The following is a 16,508-nucleotide window of genomic DNA, read 5'->3' on the forward strand; positions in this document are numbered from 1 at the left end:
TGTGCATTGAATGAGAATCTATTCTGAGGTTTATTTTTGAGATTTATAGTGGTATTAGTGTCTTCTGGGCGAAGAAGGAATAGATATGTCTTTTGAGAATTCGAACACTCCTCGTTCGAGGATCATCTGTGAGGAGATAATTCTGTTTCATCGTAACAATTTAATTATACTCCGAAGGTCACTCTTCATTCTCTTCTATAAAAGATGGAATCTGGAATCATTTGAAAATAATTGAGCTGATCAAAAATCTCCGGACTATCTTTCTTTCTCACATATATTTTTTATTTTTTTCTATAATAAATTTAAATAGTAGTTCTTTTTTATATCCGTCATTCCCTCGGACTAAAACTCGGACAGAATAATATTCGGCTCGCCTTTGATCAATAGCATGAGCTTGCACATAAATGTGGTTTATGAATACCCTCCCTTGCGCTAGCCATGTGGTTTATGAATACCGGTTCCACTTTTGCTACCATGAATACTCGAACTACCTAAATTTACTTTAATTTTCTTTAAGTTATTTATGAAATGATATTATAAATATAATTTATACTTTCATACATATTAAAAAATATAGGAATTCAAGGAACGTATCAAATGTAGATTGTTTTAAACTTTAAATATGCAAATTTTTTTAAAAATAATAGTTTCATAAAAATAATTTTAAAACACAATAAATGGAGAAAAAGAAACCTTGGAAAGCTTCCCAAACGTCACCAACCATTGTTTTCTATTTGAATATTTTATTTTAAAGTAGTTTTTTTTTCAGATTCTTCCTTCGGTTATACCCAATGTTAAACTCATAGCTCGCTGGCGAAGAAATCTACATAAACGGCCAGGATCGCCTGGGTGGTGTTGTGGGTACTTTGACGCCAGTTTGCATCACAATAGTTGGTCAAATTTTCATTTAATAGCCTGGAGTTTAGAAAATACTATTTTACCTCTCTATTTTTAGAATATATTTTGTGGAACACCATAAGGATTAGGTTATGGAAGATGTCGCCTTTAACAAGGGTGCAAATGAATCGAGCTTATTCATGAGTTTTATGAGACAATTCAAAAAATATTTGATTCATATTTTAGATTATGAATTTGAATCAAACTCGAACTAATTTTTTCAAGTCGGATTCAAATTTATAATGTTTTATTTAATTGTTCACAAGTTACTCACAAGTTAAATTTGAATCAAACTCTAATTATTTTTATATAATTTTAATTTAAATATACTAAAATTAAAGTTTGAATATTTCATCTTTATCCATTTTAAGTAATTTTGTCTTATAATAATCAACTTAATCATATTTTGGTGCATCAAAAATACTCTTTTAAAAGGTAGAAAAAAAATCTTAGCGGTCCTTTACGGTCAGTCCCACGCCCATCTGTGAGGAAGTAAATCGATAAATTGTAGTTGGTCACGATGCAAGAGGGTATTGACTGACTTTGTAGGATTCAAACTCTTGTCCTCTTCTGCAAGTATGCTGCGTCGTAACCAACTCAGCTATGTTTAGGAGGCATCAAAAATACTTTTCTACAAAAATGTGGATCCGCCACCTTAGCGGCCCCACACGGTCGGTCCCACGACCATCTGTGAGGAGGTAAATCGCGAAAGTGCAATTGGTTACGATGCATATTGCCTGGCTTCAAAAACACTCTCATCTTATGATTGTAGTGGTTATAATATGTAAAATTAAAATTTTATTAGCGGCTATAATATTAATAGTAGTCAGCCAATGGTTATTATAATAATTTCACGATGATTTTAATCATTTAAAAATGAATTAATTAAATATAAATATTTTTTATATAATTCGTAAAGATTTTTTTATATAAAATAATCTCGATATGGATTTTTTTACGGAGTTGAATCAGTTCTTATAATATGCCAATTAAAAGGGTCGAAGTGAAATTCGGAAAAGTTTGGTGTGCAAACTGAATATTTCTTTTTATTCTCTAAATAAATTGCAAAAAATATCTCAATTTCGTTGCTGCTTCTGGTTTTCCAATCGCATCGACCTTTCCACAGATCCGCCGCTACCTTCCTCCATGGCCGCCGTCCGCCGCCTTTCCGCCGTGCCGATCCGGCGCTGCCACCCCCTCCTCCTCCTCCGCCCCTTCTCGTCCGCAGGCAGCGAGCCGTCGATTACCGTCGAGACCAGCGTCCCCTTCACGGGCCACAAGATCGACCCGCCCTCGCGCTCCGTCGAGACCACCCCCTCCGAGCTCCTCTCCTTCTTCAGGGAGATGTCCCTGATGCGCCGCATGGAGATCGCGGCCGATTCGCTATACAAGTCCAAGCTCATCCGCGGGTTCTGCCACCTCTACGACGGCCAGGAGGCCGTCGCCATCGGCCTCGAGGCGTCCATCACCAAGAAGGACGCCATCATCACCGCTTACCGCGATCACTGCATCTACCTCGCCCGCGGCGGGACCCTCGTCGAGGCCTTCGCGGAGCTCATGGGCCGCCGCGCCGGGTGCTCCAAGGGGAAAGGCGGATCGATGCACTTCTATAAGAAGGATTCCGGGTTCTTCGGCGGGCATGGGATCGTGGGTGCCCAGGTGCCGCTCGGATGCGGCCTCGCCTTCGCCCAGAAGTACTTGAAGGAGGGAACTGTGACCTTTGCGTTGTATGGTGATGGGGCTGCCAACCAAGGGCAGCTCTTTGAGGCCCTTAACATATCGGCGCTTTGGGATTTGCCGGCCATCTTGGTCTGCGAGAACAATCATTGTGAGTAGAAAATGATATGCGAATAAAAGTAAAACTGTTATGCGTCTTGTTGGATTTGGCTGATCTGCTTCTTGTGTTTCTTTGTAGATGGCATGGGGACGGCTGAATGGCGTGCTGCAAAGAGCCCCGCGTACTATAAACGAGGCGATTATGTCCCTGGTCTGAAGGTATAATCGTTGAATCCGTTATTTTCCTTTCATTTCTCTATTCATTGTAGCAATTAAATCTGTTGTACAATTTCACAAACATTTTGTGCTATCTTTTACTCCCTCTTTTTTTTTATGTACTGCCTTGTGAATTATTGGTTCTTAAACAACAAGAAGTTATTTCCTGAATGATAATGAAATACGACATCGAAACTATGTAAGTTACTAAAGTGGAATTAGATCAAAGATAATAATGCTGATTGATTTTTGGAATCTATTTTAATGTTAATATCCAACAAGCCCTCATGATTCTACTACCATTAATTCTATGCATAATCTCAAAATGCATATGTATCTTTGAATAATCTATTTTTTTTTTCAATTATTCATTCATTTCATATTACCAAGTTTTATGATAGCCAAATAATCAACATTTATCTATTTTGATGCAACAACGATATGTTTTTTGTAAAGTAGTTTTATTGGTTGGTTATTTGATTATACTTGAAATGGTTTAGTTGATTAGTTTTCCAGCTTCATATTATACATAGTTATCTATCTTTTAGCAGTAGATTGGCTATCCTACTATTGATTTTTTTTATATACTCATATAATTTGAGTCTTTGCATTGAAATTTATGAAATTTAGCAATGAACTATTTGATATGTAAGCTGGCTACAGGAGGTGCTTGTTTACAAGTATCCATCTGTACTTTCTTCCCTATCCAATAATATGTATACTATCAAAATTCAGGTGTCTAACTCTGATATATTTGTTCAGAAGTTGATTAGTTTTAGCTTCTTAAAGAGTTGGATAGGTTTCATTTTATTAATGAAAATGGATTTGAGGAGGAGAGTTTGTGAATTTGGAAAGAAAGAAGCAACTCTAGGTCTGATTGAATGTGATAATAAGATGCATGGTGCTTTGCAACAAGAGTCGAAGCTGTAGATGTTATGTAGATTCTTGAAATTTGAAAGTTGAGACACAATTGGCAAATGTTGAACGTCACTCTAGGTGGTTCAAAATCTCCTCCAATTGTTTTAGCTATGCAAGTTCTGGCAGGATTAAACTGAAAAAGATATTTTTTTTATAGACATTAACCATTCAAAATTAAATTGCAATAATGATTCAGGAAACATGGAAAGAGCATCCGATTACTGAACCAAGCAAACAATTATAGGATTTCATGAAAATTGTGTTTGTGTTCCCACCTTGGTGTAGTTTTGGAAAAGGAAGTGCCTTGTGGCACATGATTAAGCAGACTGGCATTTTTTTTATAATATCCTTAGTGCACTAGTCCCTAATGATAGACTAGGATTATCTTCTATTTTACACAGTGAACACTGAAGGCCCTTTTAGTGTGTTAGGTCAGATTCTGAATTCTGCAAACTTTCTTTTTCTAAGAAATGGGTCACTTTATATGTAGCAGCAAGCTAGCAAATGAAACATTGAATCTCATGTTTATAATTCGTGTGAAAGTCTGAAGTTAAAGAATATATTATAAAAACCCAATGTTTTGGTATTAGATTTTCTTACTCTAATACAATGCTTGTCTGAACAGGTTGATGGAATGGATGTTCTGGCTGTCAAGCAAGCTGCCAAATTTGCAAAGGAGTATGCTCTGAAAAATGGACCTATGGTGAGTATCATCTTTTGAGATCAATCTTTCATTCCGAATTTCAGCTGGAAAGATTTGTCATACGTTCAGAGAATCTTGTAACTGATGTATAATAACATTACATCAATGGCATAGAGGTAGAATTTTTTCTTCAGATGCATTTAACTACAATCTGTTTATCAAATTCTTTTTCTTTTGTGCTTCGTAGGGATGAAACATGAAACTGTCAATTAGTCTATCTTTGACTGCGTTAGAAAGCTGGCACCATGCCTTTTTATTTCCCATAATGTGTATGTTTAACTTGTTACATATTTCCTGTTTCATACTTCCATTCCTCTTGTCCACACATCTATTAAATACTGTCTTCTTAGAAATTAAAGTTTGTTCTAGACATTTTGTTTTTTAAGCCCAATGAAAATAATATCTGTACTTGAAGTTGATAAAGGAAATATGACATTTTGGTGCACAAAGCGAATGGGCACTTCACCTCTTGTTATCTTATCTACAGTTTTGTTGAATCCTATTTTGTTAATCAAATTTGAGTTTGTTCCACTCCAGCATCTCCTGCCTCCTTCAGGATCCTTTGAACCTTACCTATTAAGGTTCAAGGACGGTATGTAGACTCAACATCTACTTATTGATTTGAATGGTTTATGTCCTCTATTTATGCAAGTTACTGCACACCGATGTGATTTTGGACATTGTCATCCTTTCTGGTTGTTTTGCAGTTAGGATCTCTGTGACAAAACAATGCTTATCAAAATCTCATTTCATAATAGTTCTACATTATTTTATTTGTGTTCTTTGAAGAGTAATTGCCGTATAAAATTTTGCCCATTCTGTTGAACAAACTGCAGGTATCCATTTTATTTTCATCCCAAAAATGTGAATTAGTTAACTGTAATTATACATTTACTATCAGGATTCATAGTAACCAATAAGCTTGTTTTAACATTTTTTTTTCCTTTCTTCCTTTTTTCATCCTACAGATTCTAGAGATGGATACATACAGATACCATGGGCATTCAATGTCTGATCCAGGAAGCACTTATCGCACACGTGACGAGATTTCTGGTGTCCGACAGGTTCATTAGATCTGAGCCATCTATTGGAACTGCTTACTCATTGTATTATCTATTTTTCACCTCACCAAGTTTGTTGATTGCACTGGTAGGAGCGCGATCCCATTGAAAGAGTTAGGAAGCTGATATTGTCCCACGAGCTAGCCACAGCCTCTGAGCTCAAGGTATTCCATTTTTTTCCCCAGAAGAACTTCAGACAAAAAAATAGTCATATTTTCTCTCAATGAATCTCTGTAGTTCTTTTTTCAAAACAAAATTACAAATGTTTAACAGGACATTGAGAAAGAAGTCAGGAAGCAAGTAGATGATGCCATTGCTGAAGCAAAGGTATGCCTGCTGCACTGGGAATTGGTTATAGCATTTGCCTCTCGATCATGACATTCTCTTCCCTCAATTTTCAGGAGAGTCCTATGCCTGATCCTTCCGAGCTATTTACCAATGTGTACGTGAAAGGTTTCGGTGTGGAGGTAAGCCGAAATACTTGCATGGTGATCTAATGTGAATTAAACATAATGCTATCAGGTCTCCTTCGGCTTGCAATGGCTTCACATGAATTGTGCCGAATATGACCCATATTGTCTCAAACAGTAGGCTAGTATGAGCTCGCGCATGAACTACAGCTGCACGCTTAGGCTTAGTACTCGCCCTAGCATGAGCAATACTTGTCTAGCCCACAATGCCATCTCATTTACTCATAATTTTTTCTAAACAAATAATGGTTATGGATCATTCTAGGTTCCCAACCGGTGCCCGGTTCATCTTGGAGGTCGAGCACAACCTGATCTGTGCTTGACCCGAGATGGCCGGTGTTTTGATAATTCTGTTTGGGCTAACACGTTAGTCTCTCAAGGTCCGATCCATTTGACATCATTTTTTTTCCGCAGACCTATTTACTAGGAATAACTATGGTATCAATGTGTATTACACCTATTTGAGTCAAATTTAGATATCCAACTATGCTTAATATTCTGGTCCGACCCCATTTGAGTTTGCTTAAAATTGTGTACACTCGTAAGTAGCTTCTTATTTTATCCATTTAAGTTGGATATAGTATCTAAAAGTGTGAGCATCTAACCATCCGTCTTGTTTGCTTTGCTCTTGTTTTCACTACTCCTAGACGCAAATTCTTATTATCTTTTGTTTTGCCAGTCATTCGGTGCAGATAGGAAGGAGGTGAAAGCTGTTCTTCCATGAAGAAGGCAAACCATCAAGTGAATCCTATTTTTTCACCCTCTCATGAAACCTTTAACAAATAAGTGTGGAAATGAAAATTTCTGGCTGTTTTTTGGGCGTTTTAATTCAGTATGATACAGGTATAGATTGGCTTAACTTATTAAGTCAGATTCTTCCAGGTCTTCTCCTGAACATTTAGGGGGCTTCTGTACTTTCCAAGCTGCAAAATTTATTTGCAGTTACTCTTGGTTTGTTTTGCTGGAATATAATCTCTCAGTATTCTTTTTTAGAAAAAAGTTTTTACAAGGAAAAAAAGAGAGAGTATTTTATATTGTTTGAATATTGAATATATCTTTTGGTGTTTCCGTGACCCGATCGACCTATCCAGTTTACTTAGTTCATTGGGCTCGCTCAATACTTAGGGTAATTCTCAATTAGAAATTTTATTTATTTTTAAATCTCAATTATTTTGATTTTTAAATTTAAATTTCGTTTAAATCAATTATATCGAATTGATTGATAGGATATAGTTGCTGTTGCATCTGAAATTTTGAACTTTGAAATATCAGTTGATTGATAAAATATTTGAATAATTCGATAATCCATTGAATTAATTAATTTTTTATTAGTTATGTTTGATTTTATTAGTAAAGTTTAATAGATTTGGTTTGTCAAAAAAAATTTTATTTGTTTAATTTTGATTTAATTGATTTAATTTTTAATTAATTGCTCTGCCTAGCTCAACTAGACTACTTTGGTTTTGGTTTGAATAGTAAGTAAATATGGTTATAGTTAAATTTAAATCTAATAAAAAGTGTATATATATATATATATAATTTTGCTATCTTGCGGTCCATTCTCGTACGCTCATGTGCGCTTCCACTTGATCCAGCCCTGCTCCAATTGCTGTCGCATTGTCGTCCGGCCATCGTCGATCGGCGCATCACGCTCGATGGACGCGCAGCTCGCCGGCGCACAGCTTGACGTTGGATTCCGGGGGATAGTGGTCGGAATCCGACGAATTCGATCGGAATCGGCCGCTTGCCACCCCCATCCACGGCTCATGCGCACCGTCCCGCTCCCGCAGCCGTCGCCGCCTCGTCCGGCCACTGCCGCCCATCGAACCGGGCACGTTCGATGCGCCAGTTGCGAGCGCACCACCCCGCACTGGATTCCGGCCGGATAGTGGGTGGAATCCGACGAATTCGATCAGAAACCGTTGAATTTCGCTGGCAGCTACTGTTGCCCGAATTGTGGCCGGTTTCCGACCAAATCACGCCCGGAGATCGGTTGAGGAAGGATCGCCCCGCGCTTTCTGATCGAATTGGTCGGATTTCGCCCACTATCCGGTCGGAATCCGGTGCTGGGCGGTGCACCCGCGAGTCGCGCTTCCATCTTGCCCGAAACGGTGGCCGACGGTGGCCGGACGGTGAAGCGGCAAAGGCAGTAGTGGCAAGGGGTCGAAGGAGTGCGCACGGATCACGCAGGATGTGGGCCGCATCATAGCAAAATTCTATATATATATATATATATATATATATATATATATATATATAAAATCTCAATATGATTATTGCTTGAAAATTAGGTTTTGATTTATTGATAGATTATTAGTTAATGGTTTCAAATTGAATCAAATCAAAATTAAATTTCAAATACTGTCAATTTGGTTTTTATTTAGATTTTTTTAAATAGTTTACTCGAACCAAGTGTTTTGGATCCGGTCGAAGCTCAAACCCAAGCCCAGTGCCGGCCCAACCCACGAACTCGCATGGCTCATCGTGTGCGTCTCCTTCTGTTCGATCTCTTTTGACTCCCCGTCGTAGGGCTTCCGCTTCTCTCTATATATAGACCACCGACGATTCGATCGTCCCCAAATCCCAACTACAGTCTCATCGACTCACCGCTCCCTGAAACCCTAGCTTCTCATTTCGCCGGAATGGGAAAGTCCGGCGACCAGAAGAAGAAGAAGAAGGGATCCCGGGCGCCCCCTGCATCCGCGGCGCCTGCTGCCCCAGGTGCCCCTGCCGCCGCCTCGACGCCGCCGTCGCAGCCCCCTCCTCCGACGCCGAGCAACGGCGTCGTGGAGGTGGACGTGTCCCTCCTATTGAAGCGCGCCCACGAGCTTAAGGAAGAGGGCAACCGGCTATTCCAGGCGAAGGACTACGGCGGCGCTTTGGAGCAGTACGAGATGGCGCTCAAACTCACCCCGCGCGGCCACCCGGACCGCGCAGTCTTCCACAGCAACCGCGCCGCCTGCCTCATGCAGATGCGGCCCGTCGACCACGAGGCCGTCGCGGCGGAGTGCTCGCTCGCGCTGCAGGCTCAGCCGGGCTTCCCGCGTGCTCTGCTCCGCCGCGCCCGGGCCCTCGAGGCCCTCTGTAGGTACGATCTCGCTCTCGAGGACGTCCACGCGCTGCTCGCGCAGGACTCCTCCCATCCGGACGCTCTCGACCTCGCTCGCCGCCTCCGCGCTGCTGTCGCTCCGGCTGCTCCATCCGATCCCGGAAGTCGACCGTCTCCTGCGGCCCTAGGTGCATCCGCCGTTCAGGTTGGCATTCCCGTCTCCGGTCTCGGCCCTTGCCTTCCTGCCCGCCCCAAAAAGGCATCCACGCCCCCGCAGCCTTCACTTAGTGCAAATAAGCCAACCGTTCCTTCTCAAAACGATCATTCTAACGGCCCCCAAATCAAACCCTTTCGACTGGTTCCTTTGAAGCCTTTTAATGGCGATGCCTCTTTCCAATCATCACAAGTTGTGTCACCTAGAGGCAGTTCACGGCAAAGTGTCAAAAAGGAGGCTTCTCTAGAAGCAGCAGTGATCCGTTGGAGGCCATTGAAGCTCGTGTATGACCATGATATCAGGCTGGCCCAAATGCAGGCAAATTGCACCTTCAAAGCTCTAAGGGAAATTGTGGCCAATAGATATCCTTCGTCCAAGTCTGTGCTGATCAAGTACAAGGATGCTGACGGAGATCTTATAACTGTGACCAGCACCGCAGAGTTAAGATTAGCGGAATCTTTTGTTGACGAGCTCAATAAAAAAGAAGTTAAAGAAGGCTCTGGAGTTGATAAGGATGGTAAACTGCAGCTATTGCGGTTACACATTGTGGAGGTGAGCCCTGAGCAGGAACCTCAGGTGCCCGAAGAAGAGGAGAAGCTTCTGGAGGAGGAAGCGTTGAACATGGATCAATGTGTTTCAGACTCAGTTAATGAGGATTCCATTGAAGAAACAGTGAACAATGAGGTCATAAAGATGGGCTCAGAGACTGAAGAAGTTGCAAAAGATAAGATTGGAGTGTCACACAAAGGATGTGACCATCCTGAGTGTAAGGAAGTTGAGATTGATGATTGGTTGTATGAATTTGCTCAGCTGTTTAGGAATCAAATAGGGATTGACCCTGAAGCACATTTAGACTTGCATGAGCTTGGAATGGAGTTGTGCTCTGAGGCACTTGAGGAGACGGTGACTGGAGAGGAAGCTCAAGGCCTGTTTGACATGGCTGCCGCTAAGTTTCAGGAAGTGGCGGCCCTATCCTTCTTCAATTGGGGAAATGTGCATATGTGTGCTGCAAGGAAACGCATCCCTCTGGATGAGTCTGCACCTGAAGATGTCATGGCTGCACAGCTTCAAACTGCTTATGACTGGGTCAGTGAGCGGTATGCTCTTGCTGGAAAAAAATATGAAGAAGCACTTAGAATCAAGCCCGACTTTTATGAAGGTTTACTTGCCTTAGGGCAACAGGAATTTGAAACAGCAAAGCTCCATTGGTCCTTTGCATTGGCTAAGAAGCTGGATCTATCAACTTGGGATTCTTCAGAAACAATCAGACTTTTTGATGGTGCAGAGGAAAAGATGAATGCTGCTACTGAGATGTGGGAGAAGGTGGAACAGCAGAGAATAAATGAGCTTAAAGACCCTGGAAAAAGCAAGGAGGATGAGTTGTTGAAGAAGAGAAAGAAGCAAAGAGCTGCAGATGGTCAAGGGGAGTTATCAGCTGAGGAGGCTGCAGAGCAGGCGGCAGCAATGAGATCTCAGATACATCTGTTTTGGGGCAACATGCTCTTTGAACGTTCCCAAGTTGAATTTAAGCTTGGTTTTGGCGACTGGAAAAAGAATCTTGATGCTGCTGTTAAAAGATTCAAGCTAGCTGGGGCTTCTGAAGGGGACATATCTACAGTCCTTAAGAAACATGCATCCAATGAAACTGAAGCAGACTGCAATGAGAAGACAATTACAATTTCAAGTAATGCAGTATCTGAAGCAAATTCCAAGGATGTGGATAAACATATGCTGGAAAATTGTCATTTGTAGGGCTTGATTGTTGATGAAAATGTTAAAATGAATTTGGAATATCTGTTTATCTTGGGCAAAAGTCTAACTTAACATTCTGGGAACCATCTTAGTGGCTGATGTGGTATTTTTGACTTTTTATTGGAGCAAGTATCCTGCTGCTGTTTTCAATGAGGTATGTATCTCTAAAGAAGGTTTAAATTTAAATGAACCTCCTTTTTCGCTGAGACAACAATCTGTGATTACTGAATGAACCTACTGATGTATGCATTTCTGCCTAATCACAGTTATCTCCTTAACCTTATGAGTAGATGCAGTTCTTTCTGATTAATGGACTTTTGTTTGATATTATTGTGTGTGTGAAAATCTCTCAGAGCACAGAGCTATTAGTCAGATGTTACAGATTAGAAAATAAACAGAATATTATAATGATGCAATATTTACTAGTAAAACTATTCAAACATTCAAATCACTTTTGGCCATCCATGGTTGTTGTAGATTATTAGTAATAGTTTAAATTTTTTGTGCTTAAAGCAATATACTACATTGCTAAAAGTTGCCAGAAATTTATCGCATCGATATGAAATGATCCTTTTACTCAATTTTCTTTTTATCATTTTCCTTTAAGCAGGAGTACAAATAATTGAGACAATGGCTAAGTTATTTCTTTGATGATCTGGGTTCTGATATGGCAGATCTCAAGTTTCAAATATTAAATAAATTGATTTGAAAATGCAACTGAAATGCTAATATTTATATGTATCAGTATAGCTTCGTGACATCCTATAATCTTAGTAACATGATTCTATATTCTAGTGATAATGAAGTAGAGTTATTGATTTTGAAAAGATCATTGAAATTCTCAGCTTCAAAAGACTCACTCTGAAATATTACACAATTAGTATTCATCTTTGTTTCATGCTTCTAAAGGCAAATATAGCTCTAAACTTTTTTTATTTGATCTTTTGAATCTGCATCACCAATTGTAGGATGACTAAAATTTCTATTAGGATTTCTTGATGCTGGATAACCTAGCTGGATTTAGGTTATTGATCATATGAATTGGGTTATTAAAATTTTCAGTTTTGTGCTTTGGCTGATATGAAGCTGTTTACAATAGAAAATGTCTTTCAGTTATTGTATTTGGATGCAAAGTAATTTGAGTTTCTTTTCTTTTGTTTTTTTTTTGACGATTTCAATATGATGTTATCAGAATGCTCTTGGGGGAAGATTATTAGCACAATTGATCTCCTCAATTAACTATAATTTATCATTTACCACAATGATAGTGGAATTAATGTTTTTGGATCTTTAACAATAGCTTTTATTATCTGCTATTGCTTTTCAATCATTTAATTCTATTTCCATAATGTTTTTATTAGTAAATAGAATTATGTAACCATAGTCAGATGCGGAGTAATAACAAGGATGACCAATGTTCTATTTACTTTGCATACAAATCCACAATATACATTTGCCTTATAATTGCTATTACACATTTTTTAAAAAAAAAATCAATAAGCATTTGATTGCTTTTTAAAGGCGCAATAATCCTAATTAAATGAAAATTTCCTTTGTAGATGATAATAAAAATTATTTGTAACTATTGTAAAGTCATAGGCATTGAATGCTAGTCTCAAGATATAAGCTTTTTCAAACTTATAAGGGAAAATGTTGTTTCTAATTTCAGAAGAATTCAAGGATACAAAACTAAACTTCTCAAAGAAAATAAATGAAAGGAGTCAATGAAGAGTTTGATAATCTTGATGACTTGGACATGCAAAACAAGATTAGGAATATGAAAAGATCAATTCTTGATAAATTTAATGTAGAGAAAGTATAACACATTGAAGATAGTTGCTAACATTGTGAGGAAGTATAAAATGTAAGGGCATGTTTGGAACTGGGAATTATGTTAAAAATTAAGGCAGAAAACTATAAAAGTTGAAGTAATTAAGAGTGATTTAAGAACTCTGAATATTGCAAATGTTATAGCCTCGCTTAGTGTGCTGATAAAATCCATGTAGCTGTCTTCAAGTAGTTGGGACTAATGTTAGCATTTGTATTATTGATGGTGAATCTCTTACAAAAAATTGTTGCAAATCCTAGTGGAAATCTATCGAGAGCAAAATCATTGGTTAAATTAAGGATGGGTTTACTTCGATGGATAACTAAGAGGGGAACATTAGAGGAAGGAGAAAAGGCAACATATATATGCATGATTAATTGCTGAATTCATATGTAATTTCGTGACATTTCCCTTCCAACTCTTGTCTATCTTCCCCCTATTAACCAAGTCTATGGCCTTGTTTCCACGGATTGAGTTGGTAAATTGAAAATATAGAGAAGACAGTCTTAATTCTCTCATTGAACTAGTGTAAATGAAGAGGATGGATTAATTAAGTGTTAATCAGCTTTCGGTCTGTTTTTGGGTGGATGAATTTCTAATGGTGAATGCTTCAATTTATAGCTTCAAATATTTGCCCCCCTTCTTTATTTGTTAAAGAAACAAGTGATGCTGGATTCATCTCACTACCAATTCATTGCTTGAGTTATCTATTCAAGTAAAGAGGTCCTCAGATAATTTGTGTTGCAAATTCTTGTTTGCTGTTCAACAAGTTTCTTAATACCATTTGATCTTCCTTGGTGTAGGTATCGTTTCAGCAGGACAGTGCAGTGATCATATCTTGCAATCTGAGGTATTCACGATTCATATCTAGAACTCATTCCTTCAATTGTAGAAGCATGCCAAAACCTGGTAACGAAGGTTGGTGTCCTGGCTTGATGAGACTTTGCATTCTCTATCTGTTAAACTGTGGCTGAAATGACATTTTCAAACTCTTCCACAAGGTTATATATTGTTTCATTTTTTTTCAAGCACTTCATGTTCAACACACTTGCTTCTTGCCTTTTGATTCTCTTGGAAAGAAAGCATGTTTTACCTGTTGATTAACTTGAGAATTGAGATGCATGCAAGTAGTGAACTATTGTATAAGTATAAATTTATATATCACCCATGATTAACTTGGAAAGAAAGCCCTTTTTTCATTATGTCAAACCGACCACTGCAAAATTGAAGGAATCCTATATCTCCTTTCTCTATACACTCTGTATAATATATGAATCTATTTTCTTTTACATATAAATAAATATAAAACATGATGTTGTTTCCTTGGCTTCCTCTTCCCCTTCTTCCACTTTTTTCCCCTCACCTCTTTTCCCTTCATTTTTTTTCCCTTTCAAGTAAACATAGCCTATAGGAGATCTTTTCGACAACATGGAATCATGAATATTATTTGTCCTATTTACAGATGAGTACATGCATTACATTATACAGCAAGATTCTTGACAACAGATATATCATAACATTATTTGGTCAAAGGCACAAAACTTGTAATGTTCTTACCTTTTCTTATTGCAACTTGAAGTCTAATTTAATCTTAGCAACCAACTTCAGTTGTTGCTCCAAATTGGGCAATCAACTCATTAGATTTGAATGGTATTGAGAATATTTTTTTAAAAAATAAAAACATTGTTTCAATCTGTATGCTCAACATTAGCTTTATTTGATCCATGGGTGAGTTTGATCAATTCTTATTTTCTGTGTTAGGACTTGAACCATTCCTTATTTGAGCTAGTTGTCGTTTGAGCTCATTGATGATTCTATTTTCAGAACACTACTTGACTATTAAATCATGGAGAGTCCAAATAGAAGTTAATCAAACTAAAAGAACTCAATGGATGAGTTTGATCAACTCTTATTGTCTAGGCACTGCTACTTAAATCAATCACTTATCAATGGACTTGACACTACTGACTATTAAAATCAAGGAAAGTTGGAACAGAAGTTATCCGACTAAAAGAACTCGCATCACTCATCTAATTTGATTTCCAAAATATTATTGAACTATTGAAGCTATCACTAGGTTAAGTTGAAATTTATCAAGATTTGAGAAATCAAGGGTGTGTTTTGGTAAATTTTCTTTTTTTTTTCATAATAGCATGCATGTCAATATTTTGGAACATTTTAGAGTAGTCGTGCAGTTTGTTCAATTGACCTGTCGATTCAACCAATAACTGAGTGATTCAAAGATAGACACAATCATTATTTGTTTCAAATCAGATGAGCAGGGTTTGTCTTTCATTCTTGCAAATTATCTTCTTCTAAATGGCAAGCAAATAGCAAAAGAAGCATAAATGCCATAGCATAAACGCTAAAGTTGAAGCTTCACTCGGTTAGGAACATGGAATAACCCCACTGCTTCCTTTTCTTCCCTTGTCATCATCCCTTACCTCACACTTTTGTCTTGATGCATTTGTGTTCAAGAATCAAGATAGATACCATCCTCGTGGCTTTTAAAGTTGAGAATCATTATCGGTAAGTTTACCTATACGAATATTACCTCTCCATTGAATGCTACATGAAATCAAATCATTATTGATATTTAGTTTTCATAGATAATTTTAAACACATTAAGGTTGAAACATGATTAACAATGATAAAACTCAAAAGTGACAATACATGATTTGAATACATGACATGTTTAATAAGTAAATTTCTTCTAGTATTATTACAACTTTTGTTTTATTTTAAGCAATGTTCTCCTTATCTTATTCTCAATTAGTAAATTATTGAATGCATCCCATGAAAAAAATCATTGTATTGGTGCATTTCCTCATCCATGCAAAGTGCCTATGAACTGTTGAGTTCTCATGCCTTGTAGTTTAAAGTGTAGGAGGCCCCCCTTCTTGCTGTGCCTTGTTGTGCTTCTTCTTAGGCAGCTTTATAAAAGTAAGTGAGGCTACTCAGGTGGGTTGTCCCCCACCTCCCCCAGACTCACGATTCTATTTTTGATCGACACATATGTAAAACATTGCCATCATATTCGTCTCTTTGCTGTCAAAGTCACAGAGTAAAACATTGCCTTCAATCTCGTGAACTTGCCTTTCCAACCTAACTTTACCTGTCTTGTTTTGGTTTCAGTTTGAACAGATAGATTGTTGAGTATATTAATTATGTTTTTGTTATTATTTACTTGTGTTAACTGTTATTTACTTGTTAAAATTTTATTAGGGTTGTTGTTTATATATTTTCATTTTCAGTTCAAACTAGATTAAGATCAAAACATTGAAGAATCATTTCAGTTTGGTTTTGTTGATTCATATGGTAATACTCTACAAGCTTTATGTTTTTGCTTGTTGAATGTTTTCTCTGATATGGAAAATAGGAGTTGTCTATGAGACAAGATGATGGGATTATGTGCATAAGTCATGTTTGTTAGGCATGATTATGGTACTAAATCCATATTTTAAGCTGTAAAGTTATCTAAATGTTCTCACCAACTAAAGCAATTCAAGGTCATAATTATAACTTTTGTACCTATCTAAGAGGTTGTTTTAATATAGTATTAAATTGATAATGTTAAATGGGTAAAAATTAAAAGAGCATCACTTTTTATAATAAAAACGAGTA

At 37.8% G+C, this 16,508-nt stretch overlaps 2 protein-coding genes across 4 annotated transcripts; both read left to right on the top strand.

Moving 5' to 3' along the window:
* Positions 1-1,999: 1,999 nt before the first annotated feature.
* Positions 2,000-6,922, top strand: LOC141847784 (pyruvate dehydrogenase E1 component subunit alpha-1, mitochondrial-like). The gene is made up of 8 exons (XM_074735869.1): positions 2,000-2,725; positions 2,813-2,892; positions 4,433-4,510; positions 5,479-5,574; positions 5,664-5,735; positions 5,845-5,898; positions 5,973-6,038; positions 6,721-6,922. The coding sequence occupies exons 1-8, from the start codon at positions 2,044-2,046 to the stop codon at positions 6,763-6,765; spliced, it is 1,173 nt and encodes a 390-aa protein (XP_074591970.1). The 5' UTR covers positions 2,000-2,043; the 3' UTR covers positions 6,766-6,922.
* Positions 6,923-8,646: 1,724 nt separating this feature from the next.
* LOC141848070 (protein CLMP1-like) lies at positions 8,647-15,901 on the top strand. 3 transcript variants are annotated; one of them, XM_074736183.1, is made up of 3 exons: positions 8,647-11,210; positions 13,688-13,802; positions 15,767-15,901. In XM_074736183.1, exon 1 carries the CDS (start codon positions 8,684-8,686, stop codon positions 11,054-11,056), a length of 2,373 nt encoding a protein of 790 aa, XP_074592284.1. In that variant the 5' UTR covers positions 8,647-8,683; the 3' UTR covers positions 11,057-11,210; positions 13,688-13,802; positions 15,767-15,901. The 3 variants fall into 3 exon arrangements, with proteins under 3 accessions (XP_074592284.1, XP_074592286.1, XP_074592283.1); XM_074736185.1 differs by lacking the exon at positions 15,767-15,901 and adding an exon at positions 14,347-14,364; XM_074736182.1 differs by lacking the exon at positions 15,767-15,901 and having other exon boundaries at positions 13,688-13,912.
* The last annotated feature ends 607 nt before the right edge of the window (positions 15,902-16,508 follow it).

Source organism: Curcuma longa, chromosome 16 (genome assembly GCF_044706935.1).
Source record: "Curcuma longa cultivar G26 ecotype Majalengka, Jawa Barat chromosome 16, ITB_CL_G26_1.1, whole genome shotgun sequence".
Taxonomy (NCBI): Eukaryota; Viridiplantae; Streptophyta; class Magnoliopsida; order Zingiberales; family Zingiberaceae; genus Curcuma; species Curcuma longa.

Excerpts from the sequence above, each read along its gene's own strand:
- LOC141847784 (XM_074735869.1), top strand. The coding sequence starts at position 2,044 with ATGGCCGCCGTCCGCCGCCTTTCCGCCGTGCCGATCCGGCGCTGCCAC. Across the intron at positions 2,893-4,432 it reads ATTATGTCCCTGGTCTGAAG|GTTGATGGAATGGATGTTCT; the intron begins GTATAATCGTTG and ends TTGTCTGAACAG. Across the intron at positions 5,736-5,844 it reads CCACAGCCTCTGAGCTCAAG|GACATTGAGAAAGAAGTCAG; the intron begins GTATTCCATTTT and ends AATGTTTAACAG.
- LOC141848070 (XM_074736183.1), top strand. The coding sequence starts at position 8,684 with ATGGGAAAGTCCGGCGACCAGAAGAAGAAGAAGAAGGGATCCCGGGCG.